This window comes from Siphateles boraxobius, unplaced genomic scaffold (genome assembly GCF_051911475.1).
Source record: "Siphateles boraxobius isolate OS27281-9 unplaced genomic scaffold, OSU_SipBor_1 41, whole genome shotgun sequence".
NCBI classification, from domain to species: domain Eukaryota; kingdom Metazoa; phylum Chordata; class Actinopteri; order Cypriniformes; family Leuciscidae; genus Siphateles; species Siphateles boraxobius.
The window spans coordinates 2435352-2458536 of NW_027509042.1; the positions used below are offsets into that span (position 1 = coordinate 2435352).

At 41.4% G+C, this 23185-nt stretch overlaps 2 protein-coding genes across 2 annotated transcripts; both read right to left on the minus strand.

Moving 5' to 3' along the window:
- Positions 1 to 447: 447 nt before the first annotated feature.
- Positions 448 to 5324, minus strand: LOC143707088 (adenosine receptor A3-like). Its single transcript, XM_077199795.1, has 2 exons — positions 4993 to 5324; positions 448 to 1120 (listed from the first exon to the last, which is right to left on the minus strand). Exons 1-2 carry the CDS (start codon positions 5322 to 5324, stop codon positions 448 to 450), a joined length of 1005 nt encoding a protein of 334 aa, XP_077055910.1.
- A 4653-nt stretch (positions 5325 to 9977) lies between these two features.
- Positions 9978 to 22105, minus strand: LOC143706137 (adenosine receptor A3-like). Its single transcript, XM_077197766.1, has 2 exons — positions 21679 to 22105; positions 9978 to 10824 (listed from the first exon to the last, which is right to left on the minus strand). The coding sequence occupies exons 1-2, from the start codon at positions 22008 to 22010 to the stop codon at positions 10173 to 10175; spliced, it is 984 nt and encodes a 327-aa protein (XP_077053881.1). The 5' UTR covers positions 22011 to 22105; the 3' UTR covers positions 9978 to 10172.
- Between the last annotated feature and the right edge of the window lie 1080 nt (positions 22106 to 23185).

Below are 23185 nucleotides of genomic sequence, written 5' to 3' on the forward strand. Positions count from 1 at the left end.
TCAATTTTTTTTTTAAATATTCTACCGTAACTTATCAGGAAAGGTGCAACACGAACATATAAAGCTGGATAGTTTTACGCATCACTGCAGGCTCATATTTGCACTACAGTACAACCATATTATTCTGCATTAAAGTACACACTCCTCTATTATTCAGATTGAGCTATAAAACACCTCAAGTCATGAAACCTTTATTTATATAGCGCTTTTTACAATACAGATTGTTTCAAAGCAGCTTTAACAGGAAAATAACAAATCCTATAGTAACTCTCAGACTGTTACAGTGGTGTTTGGAGGAGCCCTACTGGCACAACAGTGTAACTGCAATCTGTCAATATTAGTTTAGGCCAGAAAAGCTTGAAAGGTTTGAAAAAGCCATATTGCAATTACACTCTAAGAAAATCATATAAACCCCCCTTCTTTTGGTAAGTTCCATGGTACAAGGAATTAAGTTAAATTAATGCCATTGACTCCCACCTCTGGGCTGATTTCCGGATGAACTCGTCTATCATGGCTGTCTGAGGTATTATTAGCAGGAGTGTTTATATCTGCCTGCTGCTCTCGACCAATCACCCTCCTCCAAATCTTCCTGTACTCCTGCTTAATCTTTGGGATTTTGAAGGCATACACTACAGGGTTAACCATCGAGTTGCCATGAGAAAGGAGAATGCCAAAGTATAAAGCAATAGACGGTATGTGTATATTCTGGTTATAGTAACTGATGGCTTGTATCAAGTGTAACGGCAGCCAGCAAACAATAAAAAGAGCCAAAACCAAAACCAGAGATCTGGCCAGTTTGTGTTCCTTTTGGTTATATGCACCAGTTTCAGCCGCCACACCTGCTCTCACCCTCTGTCTCCTCATTTTAAAAAAGATATAGCCATACAAAGTAATCATGACTGCCAGTGGAGGAAGAAAACAGCACTCATAAATGAAGTGGACCAGGTATGAAGCAGGAATGACAGCAATGAATTGACAGTCTATAGAGGAGGAATTGTAATGTGTCAGTGTGTCATGGTTGTACCATCCAAACATCGGTAAGAAGCCAAGTACGGACGCCAGTATCCAGCACACAGCGGCAATGATCCAGGAGTGCTTCTTAGTGACTGTAGAATTGTACCTGCCAGAGAGAAATATTTCTTAAAATTAAAGCTCTTTTAAAGGTGCAGTAAGTGTTTTCGGAGAAACACTGTATACAAGTGAAACATTTTATTTAAAGGCGCCTTTCTTGGAACTCAAGGACATTGACAAGGATGCATAAGACAATTAAAAGCAGCAAAAAATAGAAAATAAAACAACAATAGAAAGAGGCAGTGTAATTTACATCAAGTAAGACAGGCATTTTTAAACAGATGTGTTTTGAGTTGTGATTTGAAATGGGAGAATGAATCAATGTTTCTGAGTTAAAGTGGTAATGAATTCCAGAGACGGGGTGCAGAGCGGCTAAATGCTCTGCTCCCCATAGTGGTGAGACGAGCGGGGGGGACAGACAGGTGAATGGAGGAAGAGGATCTAATGCCGCGTTCCAGGCAACCTGTAACCCGTGTTTTTCCAACCTTATACCCGTGAAAGTGCACTGAAACGGCAGTCAAACCCGTGACTTCCCACCCCTGAACTCGTACTAGATCAATGTACTCCCAGTTACGAGCTCTGACGTCAAATAGCCCGCGAAATCATACAAAACAACAATGGCAGCATCCCCCCCCCCCGCGGTGAGAATACACTTTAGGACAATACAACGTTTCAGTCAAATTAATCATAATATAATAATGATAATAATACACACACGATTATATATTACAATTTTATGTGTCTCTGAAACAATAAGTATATATTGCGCTCAGGTAGTTTGGCGTGACTGGCCTGGAACGCTACAAAGTCTTGAGTCGTGGTTTGAAGTCGTGATTTACGTGCTCAACAACCTGCCTGGAACGCAGCATAAGGCAGTGTTTCCCAAACCTGTCCTGAAGGACCACCAGCACTGCATGATTTCTTTGTCTCCCTAATCAAACATTAAAACATTGGATCTTAAAACACATGGGTTAAAGAGCTGATGAGTTGAATCAGGTGTGTTTGAATAGGGAGACAAAGAAAACGTGCAGTGTTGGTGGTCCTTCAGGACTGGTTTGGGAAACACTGATCTAAGGGATCGGGTGGAAGTTGAACCCTGGAGGAGATCAGACAAATATGGGGGGGCGAGGTTGTGGATGCCCTTGAATGTTAACAGATGAACTTTGTATTGGATACAGAACTGGACTGGGAGTCAGTGAAGCTGTTGGAGAACAGGAGTGATGTGGTGAATGGAGGGTGTTCGAGTTATGATGCGGACAGCTGAATTCTGGACCACTTGAAGTTTATGGAGGTATTTGTGAGGGAGGCCGAAAAGAAGCAAGTTGCAGTAGTCCAAAATGGAAGTGACAAGACTGTGGACAAGAATGGCGGCAGTGTGTGTCGGGGGGTAAGGGAGGGGCGGAGGCGATTAATGTTTCGTAGACGGAAGTCTCCCAGACTCTTAACTGGGGTGGACGAGGTTTTGGTCGAGAGGTGGAGCTTGGTATTATAGCTTACAGCTTATGAAAACCCTAAACTCAAAATCTCAGAAAATTAGAATATTACATGAAATCAATAAAAAAAGGATTTTAAATACAGAAATGTCGGCCCTCTGAAAAGTATGAACATGCATATGTATATAGTTATACTAAATATATTAGTTTCACCTTTTAATTTGAATTACTGAAATACACAAACTTTTGCACGATATTCAAATTTTTTGAGTTAAACCAATCAACCCAAACAAACACACCCCTCCCTTCATTGCTCCGCCCCCAAAAATGCATGAACACACAATGCAAGAATGGTTGTCTCTTTATTATAGTTGAAACCAAGCAAAATAATGCTTTGCAAAAAATAAAGAGATGTTGAATGAACAACAAGGAAGAACATACAGTACACAAGAGTAAATATAAGCAAGAGTTGGTTGTTAGTCGCCAGCAGCTCCAGACAAACAATGACACTTAAAACTGTCCTGTTACTACAGCTAACATTACAACAACAGCATTTGGTTCTGTGAAATAGCAAAACCAATGTTTCTCAACGTATGAAGCAAGAACAACACTGAGTCTGAGTCCTCTGTGTCTGATTTAAGGCCTTCCTGCTTAGGTCTCTCCAGCGCTTGAAAGCTTTTCTAATTTTAGAGGCTTTCGCATCAGAGGGACCTTTTCATATAGTTCCTATTGGCGGAAATACACAGTTTTTGGCATATTAGCACCGCAGGAACTGTGAATACTTTTAGTTCTGGGAACTCCTTTTAGAGGAACTAAATCAGCTTAAAGGATTAGTTCACTTTAAAAAAAACTTTTGCTGATAATTTACTCACCCCTTGTCATCCAAGATGTCCATGTCTTTCTTTCTTCAGTCGAAAAGAAATCAAGGTTTTTGATGAAAACATTCCAGGGATTTTCTCCATATAATGGACTTCAATAGGACCCAAACGGTTCAAGGTCCAAATGACAGTTTCAGTGCAGCTTCAAACGGCTTTAAACGACACCAGACGATGAATAAGAGTCTTATCTAGCGAAACGATCGGTCATTTCAAAAATAAATAAAAAAGTTTAAGTTTTATAGGCACAAATGCCCGCTTTGCTCTGTTCTGTGATGCCCGTTCGTGACGGCACGTAATACGCAATTACGTTGAAAAGGTCATGCTTCAGTGTTTACAAATGTGAGGAAGGAGGACCATTTACACATATTTAAATGTCTTTGTGTCAGTTTACCGTTTAAATGCCCATTTTGTGTGTGTATCCTGGGTGTTTTAATATTAAAAAGGCTAAAAGTATACATTTGTAAACACTGACTCAGTACGTCAGCGTGACCTGTTCAACGTAATTGCGTATTACGTGCCGTCACGAACGCGCATCACAGAACAGAGCAAGGCGAGCATTTGTGCTTATAAAACTTAAACTCTTTTATTAATTTTTTAAATGACCGATCGTTTCGCTAGATAAGACTCTTATTCATAGTCTGGTAGCGTTTAAAGCCATTTGAAGCTGCACTGAAACTGTCATTTGGACCTTGAACCGTTTGGGTCCTATTGAAGTCGATTATGTGGAAAAAATTCCTGGAATGTTTTCATCAAAAACCTTAATTTATTTTCAACTAAAGAAAGAAAGACATGGACATCTTGGATGACATGGGGGTGAGTAAATTATCAGCAAAAGTTTTTTTTAAAGTGAACTAATCCTTTAAGAGTCAGGTCTAAACCAGCACTATAGGAAATACCAGTGACGTTAGTGTTCGCTGATTGGCCAAACGCACGCAAAACACCGGCACCCACCATTTAATAAAAAAGAGCCGTGTACACACAGATTATAGCTTATATATTTACGTCACAAACTAACTCTATGAACATGCTCAGCTAGCGAGATTGGACATCAACCACATGGCAAAGGCTAATACTTTTTCATATACAGTTTAATTTATTTGTATAACAGTTCTAGCCTATATAATAAAGTATTAGACTGGATTGTTAAACAGATCGTAAACTAATGAAGATGGAGAATGAGAGCGCTTTGTGATCAGGCAAAATAAAAGTCACAACAACAAACCCGGATTACGTCACTTCAGAGTAACGGTATGAATGCAACCTCTGGGAACCCCCCTGTTTGCTAGTTTCTAGAACTACCCGGTGCGAAACCCTCTATTGATGCAGGTCCTAAACTCTTTGATCATAACCCTTCTTTATCCACTGAGATTCCTCTGAGATTTTCTTTTTTGTAATGTCTCTCAGCCATCTCTCTTTCTACAGTCTTTCTTTAAATCTCCCTCTTGCTCTCTCTCCCAACCTATCATGAGTGGACACGCCCTCTTACTGCTGATTGGCTACAACATAGCATGACAAATGCAAACCTAAATTACATTGCATTAATTTAAAGGTTAATTTTCAACAAACTTTACGTTCATTAAAGCCATTCAAAATCATCTAGGCTAATTCACCTGAATGGGATACAAACCCGCAGGCAACGATCCACAGCAATGGCCAGAAGGGTGAGCACTGATGCTTGTAGCGGGACGATCAGGACACAGCTGATGAACAGACAGGCATGAAAAGGGATCTTCAACTGGACGTCCACAACCACAGACAGAGGAATGGCCACGGCCCCGACCAGGAAATCTGCCATCGCCAGAGACACGATCAAGCAGAAAGGGGTTTGGTTCAGGGCTCCGCTCCTCCACACGGCCCAGATCACCAGCACATTGCCCAGACAGCATCCCACAGCGATGAGCACTTCAAGAGAGATGTAAATTATCCCTCCACCTAATACCATAGTGCTTACAGAACTGGAAATAGGACTATGTGTGTGTTACAAAGAGCGGCTGATTTATATAAAGAGGAAATATAGAGGCTGGATTTACTCTCTTCCTGAAAAAGAGACTAGTTTTGTGGTTTAATATATGTTCAACATGACCTTTTATTTGTTAGTCAGGTTTTATTTAACAAAATCCACCAAAAAAATAAATAAAATAATAAATAAATAAAAATTCTTGTCTACCTATTTGTCACTGAAAATGAAGACAAATTTAGTTTTTGTATTGTCTTTTTCTGTTAACAATTTATGTAAAGAGGAACTATAGAGGCTATATTTACTCTCGATAAAACTCTCTACAGATCTCTTCCAGAAAACGACAAATTTTGTGGTTTTAGATGTTCAACCTATTTTTTTAGATTATGTTTTTTTGTATTTTCTTTTTCCATTAACAAGATTGCATTGCATTGCAATCATAAAAAAAAGGTTGTTGATTTTTTCATCATTGATTTTCATCATTTTATCAAAGAAATTAAATCTAGTTTTAGAGACTGTTACAGAAAGATTTGTACCTTCATAAAAAAGCTTTACAATCATAATGTACTGTGTACACACACGTCAATCAAACAACTTCAGATTCTCTATAACTAACAGCTGCTGGCGCAATAGAGTCAGACTGGTGATATTTCACCCAAAAAATGACCCACTTCATTTACTAAACCTTTGACTTTCTTCTTCTGTGAAACACAACAGATTTTTAAATATGAGTATCAGTGGGGTTTTTTGTACAATGAAAGTTAATGGAGCCTCATGTTATTTTGAACCCATTTTCATTAAATGGGTATCAAAATTTCTTCTTTATGCTACACTATTACTTAGGGTTACTATAAACCTTTGGGCACTCTATAATGACAATTAATTAGATTCAATTGAAATCCATGCATAAAAGTATCCCATCCATGTGCCGAAGTTGAGTAGCAAATATGGCCAAGACAAAAAAGCTCTTAAAAGCCCAGAGAAGAAGGCTATGGCTACAAGAACATCTACAGGACACTAAAAGTTCCTAGACACAGCTGGCTGCATTGTTTATACGTTTTAAGTCTATGATCCCATTTTTTGGACCCATGGATCAGAAGTCTGGCACAAAAAAGGCTTGACTTATGACCAGAAAAACACTGTCTTCAGGGTCAAGACAATGATCCGACGTATACATCCAAATTGACCAAAGTTTTGTTCAGGGATCAGTCCTGGCCTGCTCAGTCTCCAGATTAAAAGGTCCTTGAAAATCTTTGATGAGGTTTGAAGAAAGCAGTGGCAGCACAGAAACCAAAGAATATCAATGAGCAGAAAGCTTTTTCACACATGGAACGGCCTAAGATTCCAGTAGAGGGTGTCAGAAGCTTGTAAGCGAGAGTAAAGGATTTTTTTAATGCTTTGTTAACAGCAAATAACATGTACAGATTTGTAACCTATATTATAACACCAAAACATAATATACTTCAGAATACAATCAGTGTTAAAAGAAGAAATAAGGAGAGAGAAGGTACAATGAGAGTAAAGGGTTCTCTACAAAATGTACTTTTGGGAGTTTAATAATTTTGTATATTGTTTATAGCCAGTTTGATTTTTTGAACTCAGTAACATTATTTTCTCAGAATCACTCAATTGTGTAATAATTTATGATTTACTGATGGCTTAGTTTAAAGTGTTTTAATAAATTTTGTAAACAAAACCAGAATGTCTTGCAGGTCAGAGGGGTTCAATAATTTTTAATACAAGTGTGTGAAATTCAATTTTTGCCATTTATAATTATTATAGTGGTTACAGCCCTGCTGTGGATGTAAAGGTTTGAGGTCAGTTTTGTGGCTGGTTTGTAGTGTCCATTATAAGTGGGAACTGTTTCATAGAAACCAAGAAGTCTGAGATCAAATTAAATTTGCTTAATCCTATTTTTGTTTTCCGGAAAATTGCAAAAGTCACATTTCATTTGCATAGTCATAAAAACATGAAACAAAACTAAACCTTATTATGATGATAGACATAAATGAATGAATTTTATTTTACATTGCACAATTTTTCACAGCTATTCTGCAAACATGTTGGAAAATAAAAATTACAGTTTTTGTCATCCTAATAAAGGACACTAAAATTGAAATAATTTTTATGGATGATACTTTTAGTGTCTCTTCTGAACAAGATGTATTATTCTCCAAAGAAAAATATGAATACTGTATAAACATAATGAAAATGCACAAATAATTGAATTATGTGCTTATGCATAATTTTATTTATTGCACACCTCATTTAAGTGCTTCAAACTTTTTAAAAAAATAATATCGTAACTTATCAGGAAAGGTGCAACACGAACATATAAAGCTGGATAGTTTTAAACATCACTGCAGGCTCATATTTGCACTACAGTACAACCATATTATTGTGCATTAAAGTACACAGTCCTCTATTATTCAGATTGAGCTATAAGACACCTCAAGTCAAGTAACCTTTATTTATATAGCGCTTTTTACAATACAGATTGTTTCAAAGCAGCTTAACAGTGATAACAGGAAAATAACAAATCCTATAGTTACTCTCAGACTTTGACAGTGGTGTTTGGAGGAGCCCTACTGGCACAACAGTGTAACTGCAATCTGTCAATATTTAGGCCAGAAAAGCTTGAAAAAGCAATATTGCAATTACACTCGAAGAAAATCATATAAATCCCCCCTTCTTTTGGTACGTTCCTGTCACAGGGAGGTTCAGGGAAGACGGAAGTAGAAGATAAAATCCAAAAACGTACTTAATTTCGAAGACAGGCAAACAGGCAAACGGGTGTAACAGCATGTTAAACAGGTACAGGTTCTGCGGATGGTGGGCTGACCTGCGGCTTGACGTCAGGGGTACTCCTTGGAGACGGTGCAGGGCTGCGCACATTCAGCAGCGGCAGGGCTGGAGGACTGGCTGAGCTGGGTGTTAAACTGGTATTGAACAGACTGATGATAGGGCAGACACAGTCACTGGACAAATCAGAAGACGACGAAGATGCAGATGAGGGGTGGGATAGGGCGGGAAAAGTTGCTTCGTCACTGAAGTTTATCTGCCCGTCTTCGTGTTCCGTAGATTGGGTCCCCTCGTCCGCAGATGTCGTGGGCTCACACCCCTTGTCAGACTGCTGTTGGAGCTCCTCCTCTAGGGCAGGGGTCAGCTCTGTCCTCTTCATCTCAGGCTCTGGCTGACGCGTCACGGCAGGTGGTAGCTCTCCGTCTGCAGGGGGCACGCTCGGGTTCTCCGTGGTCGAGGGTGGTAATCCGGGCTCTGGGTCTGGCTGTGTGCTGGATCGGGGCTCGACGCTTTCCAGACACCTGATGATGGCCTCCATCCAGTTCAAGTTGGAGGTGTCTGGAAGGTTGACGCGTTGATGGAAATTGGCCCTGATCCAGAACAGATTTTTTAGGGTCTTGTCGTCAAGTGGGCTGGTGACTGCTAGAACAAAAAAGTCTCTCTTGAAAGACAGAAAAGTTTTGCTCTTCTGAGCAAGTTGGATAAAATCAATATTATCCATTTTCTTTGGTCCGGTATTCTGTCACGGGGAGGTTCAGGGAAGCAGAAGATAAAATCCAAAAACGTACTTAATTTCGAAGACAGGCAGACAGGCAAACAGGCAAACAGGCAGACAGGCAGACAGGTGTAACAGGTGTAACAGGTGTAACAGGTGTAACAGGTGTGACAGGTGTGACAGGTGTAACAGGTGTAACAGGTGTAACAGGTGTGACAGGTGTGACAGGTGTGACAGCATGTTAAACACTAACAATACCGGACACTGAACAGAAGACAGGCAGACAGGCAAACAGGCAGACAGGCAGACAGGTGTAACAGGTGTAACAGGTGTAACAGGTGTGACAGGTGTGACAGGTGTGACAGGTGTAAAAGGTGTGACAGGTGTGACAGGTGTGACAGGTGTGACAGGTGTGACAGGTGGGACAGCATGTTAAACACTAACAATACCGGACACTGAACAGAAGACAAGCAGACAGGCAAACAGGCAAACAGGCAGACAGGCAGACAGGCAAACAGGCAAACAGGCAAACAGGCAGACAGGCAGACAGGTGTAACAGGTGTAACAGGTGTAACAGGTGTGACAGGTGTGACAGGTGTAACAGGTGTAACAGGTGTGACAGGTGTGACAGGTGTGACAGGTGTGACAGGTGTGACAGCATGTTAAACACTAACAATACCGGACACTGAACAGAAGACAGGCAGACAGGCAAACAGGCAAACAGGCAGACGGGCAGACAGGTGTAACAGGTGTAACAGGTGTAACAGGTGTGACAGGTGTGACAGGTGTGACAGGTGTAAAAGGTGTGACAGGTGTGACAGGTGTGACAGGTGTGACAGGTGTGACAGCATGTTAAACACTAACAATACCGGACACTGAACAGAAGACAGGCAGACAGGCAAACAGGCAAACAGGCAGACAGGCAGACAGGCAAACAGGCAGACAGGCAAACAGGCAAACAGGCAGACAGGCAGACAGGTGTAACAGGTGTAACAGGTGTAACAGGTGTGACAGGTGTGACAGGTGTAACAGGTGTAACAGGTGTGACAGGTGTGACAGGTGTGACAGGTGTGACAGGTGTGACAGGTGTGACAGCATGTTAAACACTAACAATACCGGACACTGAACAGAAGACAGGCAGGAACTTAAATACACAGTAATGATGATTACAAATGACAGGCAGCTGTGAGGGAGGTGATCAGTGTCCATAGATACAGATTGGTGGCGGGAAACTCAGATGGGGAACACACATGGCAAATCAAAACAAACTGAAAGTCAAAAGAAGCCTAATGGTGACAGTTCCACAGTATATGGAATTATCCCACCTCTGGGCTGATTTCCGGATGAACTCGTCTATCATGGCTGTCTGAGGTATTATTAGCAGGAGTGTTTATATCTGCCTGCTGCTCTCGACCAATCACCCTCCTCCAAATCTTCCTGTACTCCTGCTTAATCTTTGGGATTTTGAAGGCATACACTACAGGGTTAACCATCGAGTTGCCATGAGAAAGGAGAATGCCAAAGTATAAAGCAATAGACGGTATGTGTATATTCTGGTTATAGTATCTGATGGCTTGTATCAAGTGTAACGGCACCCAGCAAACAATAAAAAGAGCCAACACCAAAACCAGAGATCTGGCCAGTTTGTGTTCCTTTTGGTTATATGCACCAGTTTCAGCCGCCACACCTGCTCTCACCCTCTGTCTCCTCATTTTAAAAAAGATATAGCCATACAGAGTAATCATGACTGCCAGTGGAGGAAGAAAACACCACTCACAGATGAAGTGGACCAGGTATGAATCAGGAATGACAGCAATGAATTGACAGTCTATAGAGGAGGAATTGTAATGTGTCAGTGTGTCATGGTTGTACCATCCAAACATCGGTAAGAAGCCCAGTACGGACGCCAGTATCCAGCACACAGCGGCAATGATCCAGGAGTGCTTCTTAGTGACTGTAGATTTGTACCTGCCAGAGAGAAATATTTTTTTTAAATGAAAGATCTTTTAAAGGTGCAGTAAGTGATTTCTGAGGCAAGGCAAGGCAAGTTTATTTATATAGCGCATTTCATACACAATGGTAATTCAAAGTGCTTTACATAGAAGAAATGAAATAATCAAAAGAAATCCGAATAATTAAAACAGTTTAGAATAAAAGATAAAATACAGATTAATTAAAACAATTTAGAATAAAATATAGAATAATAAAATAAAATACAGTTCGAGCAGTCGGACGAACAGTGGTACAGTGCTCATTCAGTAAATGCACAGCTAAACAGATGTGTTTTGAGTCTGGATTTGAATGGGACTACTGTAGGAGCACATCTGATCTCTTCTGGAAGCTGGTTCCAGCTGCGGCTGGCATAGTAGCTAAAAGCAGACTCGCCATGCTTAGAGTGAATCCTTGGTATTTCAAGCTGATGTGATCCTAATGATCTGAGTGATCTGTTGGGTTTATATTCACTGAGCATATCTGCAATGTATTGAGGTCCTAGGCCTTTGAGTGATTTATATACCAGTAATAATACTTTAAAATCAATCCTAAATGTAACTGGCAGCCAGTGTAAAGACCTGAGGACTGGTGTGATGTGTTCATATTTTCTGGTTCTGCTCAGAATCCTGGCAGCAGCGTTCTGTATGAGCTGCAACTGTCTTATGGTCTTTTTGGGAAGGCCAGTGAGGAGTCCATTACAATAATCCACCCTGCTGGTGATGAAAGCATGCACAAGTTTCTCTAAGTCTTGACTGGAAACAAAGCATCTAATTCTTGCAATATTTTTCAGGTGATAGTATGCTGATTTAGTTATTGCTATGACATGACTACTGAAACTAAGGTCTGACTCTAGATTCACACCAAGATTCCTAACTTGATTTTTAGTTGTTTGACCCCTAGACTGAAGGTATGCGTTTACCTTGAGAATTTTATCTTTGTTTCAAAACGCAATGACTTCAGTTTTGTCTTTGTTTAACTGAAGAAAGTTTTCACATCCAATTGTTTACTTCATCAATGCATTGGAACAGTGAGTTAATGGGGCTGTAATCGTTAGGTGATAGGGCTAAGGAGAGCTGTGTGTCGTCTGCATAGCTGTGGTTAAGCGATTTGGTTATTTCTCATTATTTGGCTCATTGGGAGCATGTCAAGTCAAGTCAAGTCATCCTCATTTATATAACGCTTTTAACAATGTAGATTGTTTCAAAGCAGCTTTACAGAGATAAGCATATAATTTAAGGTAACAGAGATTGGTTTGGTTTCATAGCGGTTCTTGAAAAATGTTTTTTCCAGCTAAAGTTAGTTTTGATTGATTCAATTCCGTCTAAATGATCTTTTGTTATTAAATTAGGGGCCGCTAAGACAGACTCTAAACAGACTTTAAATGTGAACCTGTGATAGACGCTGATGGCGTTCACATGCGCATTAAGAATTGATTCTATAGTTATGTGCGTTTGAATATATGTGCACAGGTTTGTAATTCCTTACAAACCATGCCTAAACAAACTACTTGTATTGTCTATAAATTTTGATGCAGAATTTTATTTTATCTTATCACTTCGGGGAGGTACGAGAACCGAAAAATTCCACAACGCTTTATCTGTAGAGTGGTATAGGGATCCTCCATAGGGAGAGGCTAGTTGGCACTTCAGCACTGCATTGTCATCAGGTCCAGGCGAAAGTCCTTCGTCAGATCTGGAAACGGCCTGGATCCGGCAGGCTGCGGGAAAACCTCGGGATAAACAAAGACACTAAAAATTAGCGTAGATGCCATTCTTCTTATGATGTAACGAGTACATCAGGATTTAAGGGAAGTGTTCCCAGTTCCGGCTGACCTAATCTAAGCAGCCTAATATTGAATTATAGAAGTCTATAGAGTGTTATTTGAATGCTAGGTCAAAGAGATGTGTTTTTAGTCTAGCTTTGAACTGACAGACTGTGTCTGCTTCCCGGATAATGTTAGGAAGATTGTTCCAAAGTTTTGTTGCTAAATAGGAAAAGGATCTACCACCAGCAGTCGATTTAGATATTCTAGGTATTATCAACTGGCCAGAACTTTGAGATCGCAATAGACGTGAAGGACTATAATGCGTTAAGAGCTCGCTCAATTCCAGTACCAGCAGGAATATGACTGAGGTGTCCTTGAGCAAGGCACCTAATCCCCAATCGCTCCCCGGGCGCCACTCAAGGTTGCCCGCTGCTCGGGGTGTGGGTATCCACGTTTGCAGTGTGTGGGTCTGTTCACTACTCACTACTCTGCTCCTAATGTGTGTGCACTTACTTGGATGGGTTAAATGCAGAGGTCAAATTCCAAGTATGGGTTACCATACTTGGCCATCACGTGTCACTTTCACTTTCACTTTCACTCAAGTACTGGGAACCTAAACCATTTAGTGCTTTGTAAGTAATCAGCAATATTTTAAAATGTATACAATGTTTAATAGGGAGCCAATGCAGTGTTGACAGAACCGGGCTAATATGGCGTTACTTCCTGGTTCTGGTAAGAACTCTAGCGGCTGCGTTTTGAACTAGCTGTAGTTTGTTTATTAAGCGTGCAGGGCAACCACCCAGTAGAGCATTACAATAATCTAGCCTTGATGTCATGAACGCATGAACTAGTTGTTCCGCATTTTCAATGAGAGCATATGACGTAATTTAGATATATTTTTAAGATGGAAAAATGCGGTTTTACAGACACTAGACACGTGACTTTCAAATGAAAGATTGGTATCAAAGAGCACACCCAGGTTCCTAACTGACGACAAAGACTTAACAGAGCAGCCATCAAGTGTTAGACGGTATTCTAGATTATTACGTGCGGAAGTTTTTTGTCCAATAATTAGAATCTCTGTTTTTTCTGAATTTAGTAGTAGGAAATTACTAGTCATCCAATTTTTGATATCAACTATGCATTCCGATAATTTTGTGAATTGGTGAGTTTCGTTAGGTTTGGAAGAAATATAGAGCTGAGTATCATCAGCATGACAGTGAAAGCTAATTCCATGTTTCCTAATGATATCTCCTAAAGGTAGCATGTACAGAGTGAACAGCAGCGGTCCTAGTACTGAGCCTTGTGGTACGCCATACTGAACTTTTGACCGATAAGACATCTCTTCATTTACTGCTACAAACTGATAGCGGTCAGATAAATATGATTTAAACCATGCTAATGCAATTCCACTAATGCCAACATAGTTTTCTAGTCTATTTAAGAGAATATTGTGGTCAATGGTGTCAAATGCAGCACTAAGATCAAGTAACACTAATAGAGAGATACAACCACGATCGGATGATAAGAGCTAATCATTTGTGACTCTAATGAGAGCTGTCTCAGTGCTATGGTGCGGTCTAAATCCTGACTGGAAATCCTCGCAGATACCATTTCTTTCAAGAAAGGAAACACAGTTGTGAGGATACTGCCTTTTCTAGTATCTTTGACAGAAAAGGTTGATTTGAGATCGGCCTGTAATTGACTAATTCTGTAGGATCAAGTTGCGTTTTTTTAACAAGCGGTTTAATCATAGCCAGCTTAAAGGTTTTTGGTACGCATCCTAGAGACAAAGACAAATTAATGATGTTAAGAAGAGGATCTATGACTTCTGGAAGCATCTCTTTCAGTAGTTTAGTCGGTATAGGGTCTAACATACATGTTGCCGATTTAGATGAATTAACGAGTTTGCAAAATTCTAACTAATGAATCAAATTTTACCTCAGGGAGACTATAATGCACTCCCTGATGTGATGCTGTAGTAGACGGTTGCATAGTTATAATTTTGTCCCTAATATTATCAATCTTATAAGTAAAAAAGTTCATAAAGTCATTACTGCTGTGTTTCTTGGAAACTTCTGGGCTTGAAGCTTTCTTTTTCGTTAGTGTAGCCACTTTTTCAAATAAATACCTTGGATTATGTTTATTTTCTTTTAATAGGGTTGAAAAATAAGCAGATCTTGCAGCTTTTAAAGCCTCTCTGTAAGCAATCGAGCTCTCCTTCCATGAAATCCGAAATACCTCTAGTTTTGTTTTCTTCCAGTTGTGCTCAATTTTTCTGGCTGCTCTCTTAAGGGCCCGGGTGTGCTCGTTGTACCACGGCGTTGGACTATTTTCTTTAATCTTCTTTAAGCGCAACGGAGCAACTGTGTCTAAAGTGCTGGAAAGGAGAGAGTTAAAAGTTTCTGTGGCAATATCAAGTTCTTCTAAGCTATCTGGGATGCTGAGACGATGAAACTGATTAGGAAGATTATTGATAAAGCAATCTTTAGTGGCAGAGGTGATAGGTCTAACATACTTGTAACACGGAGTTGGCTTTGCAGCCTTGGCTAAATGTAATTTACATGAGAATAGATAATGATCTGAGATGTCGTCGCTCTGCTGCAGAATTTCAACAGCATCAACATTGATTCCATGTGATAATATTAGATCTAGAGTATGATTACGACAATGAGTAGGTCCTGACACGTGTTTTGTATAACTCCAATAGAGTTAAGAATGTCTTTAAATGCCAATCCCAATGCATCTTTTCCATTATCTACATGTATATTAAAATCACCAACAATTAGGACTTTATCTGCAGTCAATACTAATTCTGATAGAAAGTCAGCAAATTCTTTGATAAAATCTTTATGGTGCCCTGGTGGCCTGTATACAGTTGCCAGCAGAATTCTCAAACTTGATTTGTCGTTTACATTATATATTTTTACATTAAGCACCAACACTTCAAAAGAAGTATATTTAAAACTAGATTTTTTAGTGGTTTTGAAAATATTACTATAAATTACAGCAACACCTCCCCCTTTGCCTTTCAGGCGAGGTTCATGTTTATAACAGTAATCATGGGGGGTGGACTCATTTAAAGTAATGTAATCGTCTGGTTTTAGCCAGGTTTCTGTCATACACAGCACATCTAGGTTATAATCTGAAATCATTTCATTAACTATGAGCGCCTTTGAAGTAAGGGATCGAATATTCAGCAACCCAAGCTTTATCGTTTGCTCATCTGTATTATATCTATTTTTTATTTGTTGAATATCAATTACATTTTTAACCTTAGATCGGTTTGGACGTTTTTTGGATTTCCAAATTCGGGGAACAGACACAGTCTCTATATGATGATATCTAGGTGAAAGAGGCTCTATGTGATGGGATTTATCTGACCTTGGTGACGCGAGGCCGCTAGCAGACGGTCGGTTTAGCCAGTTTGTCTGCTTCCTGACCTGAGCCCCAGATTGTCATGTTTTGTCTCTAAGACTATGAGCCAAATTACTAGAGAGAAGAGCAGCACCATCCCAGGAGGGATGAATACCATCTCTTTTCAACAGGTCAGGTTTGCCCCAAAAACTTTTCCAATTGTCTATGAATTCTATATTATTTGCGGACACCACTTAGACAGCCAGCCATTGAGTGATGACAATCTGCTAACTATCTCATCACTCCTTTGAACAGGAAGGGGGCCAGAGCAAATTACAGTGCCTGACATCGTACTTGCGAGCATGTACAGGTTGAATAGGAGTGGCGCAAGAATTGAGCCTTGAGGGACTCCGCATGTCATGGATGTCCACTCAGACTTATGATCTCCAATACTCACATAATAACCTCTCCCTCCTAAGTAATACCTGAACCATTTTAGGACTATCCCAGAAAGCCAGACCCAGTTTTCCAGCCTGTCAAGAAGTATGTTGTGATCGATAGTGTCAAATGCAGCACTGAGATCGAGTAGTACCAGCACTGATAATTTGCTTGTATCAGTATTTAAGCGAATATCGTTTATTATCTTTATGAGCGCGGTCTCTGTGCTGTGATGCGGTGTGATGAGATCTGCTTCTAAACAGTTAAACACACTTTTGAAGAAAGATGTGGGAAGTTCGTCAAGAGCACAGGTTGATGTTTTAAGGTGCGAGAAAGCGAGGTGCGAGGTACGAGAAGCTGAGAAACGTACTCGGTTACTAACGTAACCTTGGTTCTCCCTAGAAAGGGAACGAGTACTGTGTAATATCTTACGCTAGGGAGGAAAACCTATTTTCCACAAGATATTTAAGCCAAAAATTTTCGTTAATTTTGAATCAATGTAAAACACGTTGCAACAGCATGCAGACATAGGCAAGGCGGCTCGCGTGCCTATTGACTGACCTGTGGCAACAGCAGCAGCCTATCGAGAGAGGCCCTGCGTGATGTGATACCCAATGGGGGCGCTTTGCGCCCATTTACGTCACGTCCCGCCAGAATAGGCGTGGCCTTGGCCTACAAATACAGCTCGACAGGCTGATACAAACTGGTTTCATCGCTGAAGCGAACCAGAGCTGTTGTATGCACGGCAAGATACGCAGTACTCGTTCCCTCTCTAGAGGGAACCGAGGTTACGTTAGTAACCGAGTTAGTAATCTCTCGTATTGCGTAATATCTTACGCTATGAGGAACACAATGCAACTCGCCGTGCGTACTGGGATCTGACACCAAAGTCCCAAGGGCAGAATCCCGGGGCTCATATAGTGCATAATCACCATAGACTTACAGAGAGTCGGAGAAGAGAGGCTGCAAGCATCATTCCCCATGAAATAGCATCCTACAGGAACTAGTTATGTTAACAGTGTTTCACGCAGACAGGGTGAACGTGTTCAGCCTGAACTGGGTAACAGTACGGGTTATTCAACACCCATCGAGCTGTTCTATCGATCAGTTGAGCGATGCACAAGCAAAACTCAGCATTCTGCGCCGGCGCAGCGGGGTAGATAGTACTGAATTCTAGACCAACAGAAGCTTGGCCTGCTAAGGCGGGAACCTCTAGGTTATAAAACCTTATAAATGTAGACGGCAAGGCCCAGCCTGCCGCCATACAGATATCTTGCAAGGAAATCCCGCTAGACCACACCCACGACGAGGCCACGCCTCTAGCCTGCGTGATCGTGTTTAACACTCCCTCCGGGAGGTTAGCGGGTGCCCGTTGATGGCCCATGCATCTAGGGACCATAAATCCAGGCGAAGATGCCAAATCGAGCTCTTTGCCTGAGAGAGGAGGTCTCTCCTCTCCGGTATAGGCCACGGGGCAGTGCTGGTCACCCGCATCAGGACTGGGAACCAAATCTGGTTCGTCCAGAGCGGAGCCACGAGCAGCACTGGGCATCCGTTTTCCCTGATTCATTCCACGAGCGAGACGGGGGGAAAAGCATAGAGGGGGCAGCGGGGCCATACGTGGGCCAGCGCATCCCTGCTCTTGGAGAAAAAGTTCGGACAGTGAACGTTTTCTTGGGACGCGAACAAGTCCACCTGTGCTCTGCCGAATATCTCCCACAGCGGTCGGATCGTCTGCGGGCGCAGCATCCATTCTCCTGCTGGAACATTGTTTCTGGAAAAAGTCTGTCTGGTCCAAGATTCAGGCGATCAGGCACATGCGCTGCTTTCAGTGAAAGAAGGTTGTGCTGAGACTTTAACACCGTCGTCAGCGTGCACATTCAATCTCATTTGTGCGAGCCCTGCACTGTCGCAGGCAGTGTTTGTGAGTAGAAATGAACACTGGGCTGTGGGCATTTTTATTACACTCATAACACCATCGGCTGTGGCCGGAATACCAGAAAATACATTGCTTATATGATTTTTCTGGGTCGCCGTGGAAACGGCATTTGTGTGCAGGCAAGTGGGCCATGTTACCGGCTTGTTTACTGCAAAATACACTGGAACAGTCGCATTTTCTGGAACTGAACGAGCGAAAAGTTTTGGTGGAAGTCTGGCCGCGGCAAGACTAAATTTTTATCTGCTGCGAGAGCTGGGCTCGAACACAGGTCTCCCGTGCGAAGGCTTTGAGATTCACCACTGATCCACAGGGGGGAACGACAAAAGCATAAATTAGCTCGAGCTGATAATGGAGCGTCCTCACAGTTTTGTGAGTGTCGGTGTTTGTTTGCAGGCGTGCGTGTTATACAACAGGCTCATTGCTGCAATATTGACATTTTCAGCCACTCAGACTACGAGGAGCTGAGAAATGTTTGAGAAATGAAGATTGGTCCGGCCACGGCGGGACTAAAACACACTCTTTCCTCATTTCGCCGGTGACGCATGCCCACGGGATGCGGGGTAGCTTTCTTATAACATAAAGAAAGCTAGCCGCGGTTTTGATGCTGGCCCGTTTCCCTGACAACTCGCGGGCAGAAGGGGGGGAGGTCCACAGAGCTCGCCCAATCCTCACTGTCCGACGCCAGGATAGAGCAGCTGGCCTTCTCTACAGATGCAGCTATCTCGTCGTCATTAACGGCAGAAGCGGCGGCGCGCGGCGGCCGTTGTCCAACAGTGAGCGACTCGAGTGAAGCTGGAGTAGCTGGCGGGCGAACCGGCGAGCTTTCACTGCTTGGAGAAGGCTCGGGGACCCGCTGAGTACGCCGCTTTTACGGAGCGGCACTACAGCGGGCGGAAGAGCAGGCTCTGAGAAAGATGCCAGGCGAGTCCTCAGAGTCACCATGGGTATCAGCTCGCAATGAGGGCATTCGCCGTCGGCGAGCGTGAGAGCCGCGTTATCCTCACCCAGGCAGGAAGCGTAGATGACATGGCGGTCCCCAGTGTGGCTCGGCTTTAAAAAGACACAGCTCTTTCATGGAGAGAGATATAGACAGAGAGAGAGTGTGAGTCGCAGCGGCGAACACACACTCTTAGCAGTGAAAGGATATAAACGCCGGAAAGCGTAGCAGGTACGGCGGCTGAAGCCGGCGAGGTGAAGGCCAGCGTCTTCAGGCTCGAAGGCTCGTGCCGCAGAAGGCTTTTTCTCAGACGGCGCGGCTTCTCACTCCGGATCCAGCGATGCAGTAGTGCTTCGCTGAAGAGATGAAAATCAGTTTGTATCAGCCTGTCAAGCTGTATTTGTAGGTCAAGGCCACGACCTATTCTGGCGGGACGTGATGTAAATGGGCGCGAAGCACCCCCATTGGATATCACGTCATGCAGGGCCTCTCTCGATAGGCTGCTGCTGTTGCCACAGGTCAGCCAATAGGCACGCTAGGCGCCTTGCCTATATCTGCATGCTGTCGCAACGCGTTTTACATTGATTCAAAATTAAGGATAATATTTGGCTTCAATATCTCGTGGAAAAGAGGTTTTCCGCCATAGCGTAAGATATTACGCAGTACGAGAGATACTCTCGTAAGAGAACACTGTATACAGGTGAAACTCGAAAAATAAAAATTTTGTGCAAAAAAAGTTATAATTTTGATGATTTATGGCTTACAGCTTATGAAAAACCAAATTCAAAATCTCAGAGAATTAGAATATTAAAAGAAATCAATAAAAAAAGTTTTTTAAATACAGAAATGTCAGTCCTCTGAAAAGTATAATCATTATGTATATGTTATATATACTAAATATATTAGTTTCACCTTTTAATTTGAATTACTGAAATACACTGAATTTTTTTCCCGAGTTTTAACTGTATATTTGAAATCAACCCAAACAAACACACCCCTCCCTTCATTGCTCCGCCCCCAAAATGCATGAACAGACATTGCAAGAATGGATGTCTCTTTGTTATAGTTGAAGCCAAGAAAAATAATGCTTTGCAAAAGATGATGAATGAACAACAAGGAAGAACAAAAAATGAACATGCAGTACACAAGAGTTAATACAAGCAAGAGTTGGTTGTTAGTCGTCAGCAGCTCCAGACAAACAATGACACTTAAAACATTACAACAACAGCATATTTTGGTTCTGTGAAATAGCAAAACCAATGTTACTCAACGTATGAAGCAAGAACAACACTGAGTCTGAGTCCTCTGTGTCTGATTTAAGGCCTTCCTGCTTAGGTCTCTCCAGCGCTTGAAAGCTTTTCTAATTTTAGGGGCTTTTGCATCAGAGGGACCTTTTCATATAGTTCCTAATAACGTATATACCCAGTTTTTGGCGTATTCGCACCACAGGAACTATGAATACTTTTAATTCTAAGAACTCCATTGAGAGGAACTAAATCAGCTCCTAAGAGTCAGGTCTAAACCAGCACTATAGGAACTACCAGTGAGTGACGTTAGTGTTCGCTGATTGCCCAAACGCACGCAAAACACCGGCACCCACCATTTAATAAAAAAGAGCCGTGTACACACAGATTATAGCTTATATGTTTACTAAACAAACTAACTCTATGAACATGGAAACAGTGATACATTGACCTCCCAACCTGCTAAGGAGAAAATCCATTGCAACTTTGAGGGGAACAAGCGAAACATGATTATGTATTTCTGCTCAGCTAGCCAGATTGGACATCAACCACATGGCAAACGCTAATACTTTTTCATATACAGTTTACTTTATTTGTATAACAGTTCTATATAATAAAGTATAAGACAAGATTGTTAAACAGATCGTAAACTAATGAAGACGGAGAATGGGAGCGCTTTGTGATCAGGCAAAATAAAAGTCACCACAACGCACGGATTACGACACTTCAGCGTTCCTACTGACAGTACGAATGCAACCTCAGGGAACCACCCTGTTGACTAGTTCCTATAACTAAGTTCTTAGAACTACCCAGTGCGAAACCCTCTATTGATGCAGGTCCTACAGCTCTTTGATCATAACCCTTCTTTATCCATTGATATTCCTCTGAGATTTTCTTTTTTGTAATGTCTCTCAGACATCTCTCTTTCTACAGTCTTTCTTCAAATCTCCCTCTTGCTCTCTCCCTCTCCTAACCTATCATGAGTGGACACGCCCTCTGAGTCTTACTGCTGATTCGCTACAACTAAGCATGACAACTAAGCATACCTAAATTGCATTACATTAATTTAAAGATAAAACAAAAGCTGTTTTGTTTTCAACAAGCTTGACGTTCATTAAAGCCATTCAAAATCATCTGTAGGCTAATTCACCTGAATGGGATACAAACCCGCAGGCAACGATCCACAGCAATGGCCAGAAGGGTGAGCACTGATGCTTGTAGCGGGACAAACAGGACACAGCTGATGAACAGACAGGCATGGAAAGGGATCTTCAACTGGACGTCCACAACCACAGCCAGAGGAATGGCCACGGCCCCGACCAGGAAATCTGCCATCGCCAGAGACACGATCAAGCAGAAAGGGGTTTGGTTCAGGGCTCCGCTCCTCCAAACGGCCCAGATCACCAGCACATTGCCCAGACAGCATCCCACAGCGATGAGCACTTCAAGAGAGATGTAAATTATCCCTCCACCTAATACCATAGTGGTTACAGAACTGGAAATAGGACGAGCGTGGTACAAAGAGCGGCTGATTTATATAAAGAGGAAATATAGAGGCTATATTTACTCTCTTCCGGAAGAAGAGACTAGTTTTGTGGTTTAATATGTTCAACCATGACCTGTTTTAGTCAAGATTTAGTAAACAAAATCCATCAAAAAAAGTAAAAAAATAAATAAAAGTCAAATAAATTCTTACCTATTTGTCACTGAAAATGAAGACAAATTTCGTTTTTTTTAATTTTCTTTTTCTGTTTCTGTAACGAGGCTATATTTACTCTCTGCAGAAAACTTTCACACCTACAGACCTCTTCCAGGAAACGACCTGTAGATGTTCAACCTATTTTTTTATTTGGTATTTCCTATTTCCATTAACAAGATTGCATTACATGTTGATATAGTCAGTTTAGTCTTGTCTTACTCATGAAAAAAAGGTTGTTGATTTTTTCTTCATTGATTTTCATCATTTCATCAAAGAAATTTAAACTAGTTTTAGAGACTAAGAGAAAGATTTGTACCTTCATAACAAAGCTTTACAATCATAATCAAACAACTTCAGATTCTCTATAACTAACAGCTGCTGGCGCAATAGAGTCAGACTGGTGATATTTCACCCAAAAAATGACCCACTTCATTTACTAAACCTTTGACTTTCTTCTTCTGTGAAACACAACAGATTTTTAAATATGAGTATCAGTGGGGTTTTTTGTACAATGAAAGTTAATGGAGCCTCATGTTATTTTGAACCCATTTTCATTAAATGGGTATCAAAATTTCTTCTTTATGCTACACTATTACTTGGGGTTACTATAAACCTTTGGGAACTCTGTAATGACAATTAATTAGATTCAGTTGAAATCCATGCATAAAAGTATCCCATCCATGTGCCGAAGTTGAGTAGCAAATATGGCCAAGACAAAAAAGCTCTTAAAAGCCCAGAGAAGAAGGCTATGGCTACAAGAATATCTACAGGACACTAAAAGTTCCTAGACACAGCTGGCTGCATTGTTTATACGTTTTAAATGTATGATCCCATAGAAAACCTTCCAGGGAACTTTTTTGGACCCATGGATCCTGGCACAAAAAAGGCTTGACTTATGACCGGAAAAACACTGTCTTCAGGGTCAAGACAATGATCTATCCAAATTTACCAAAGTTTT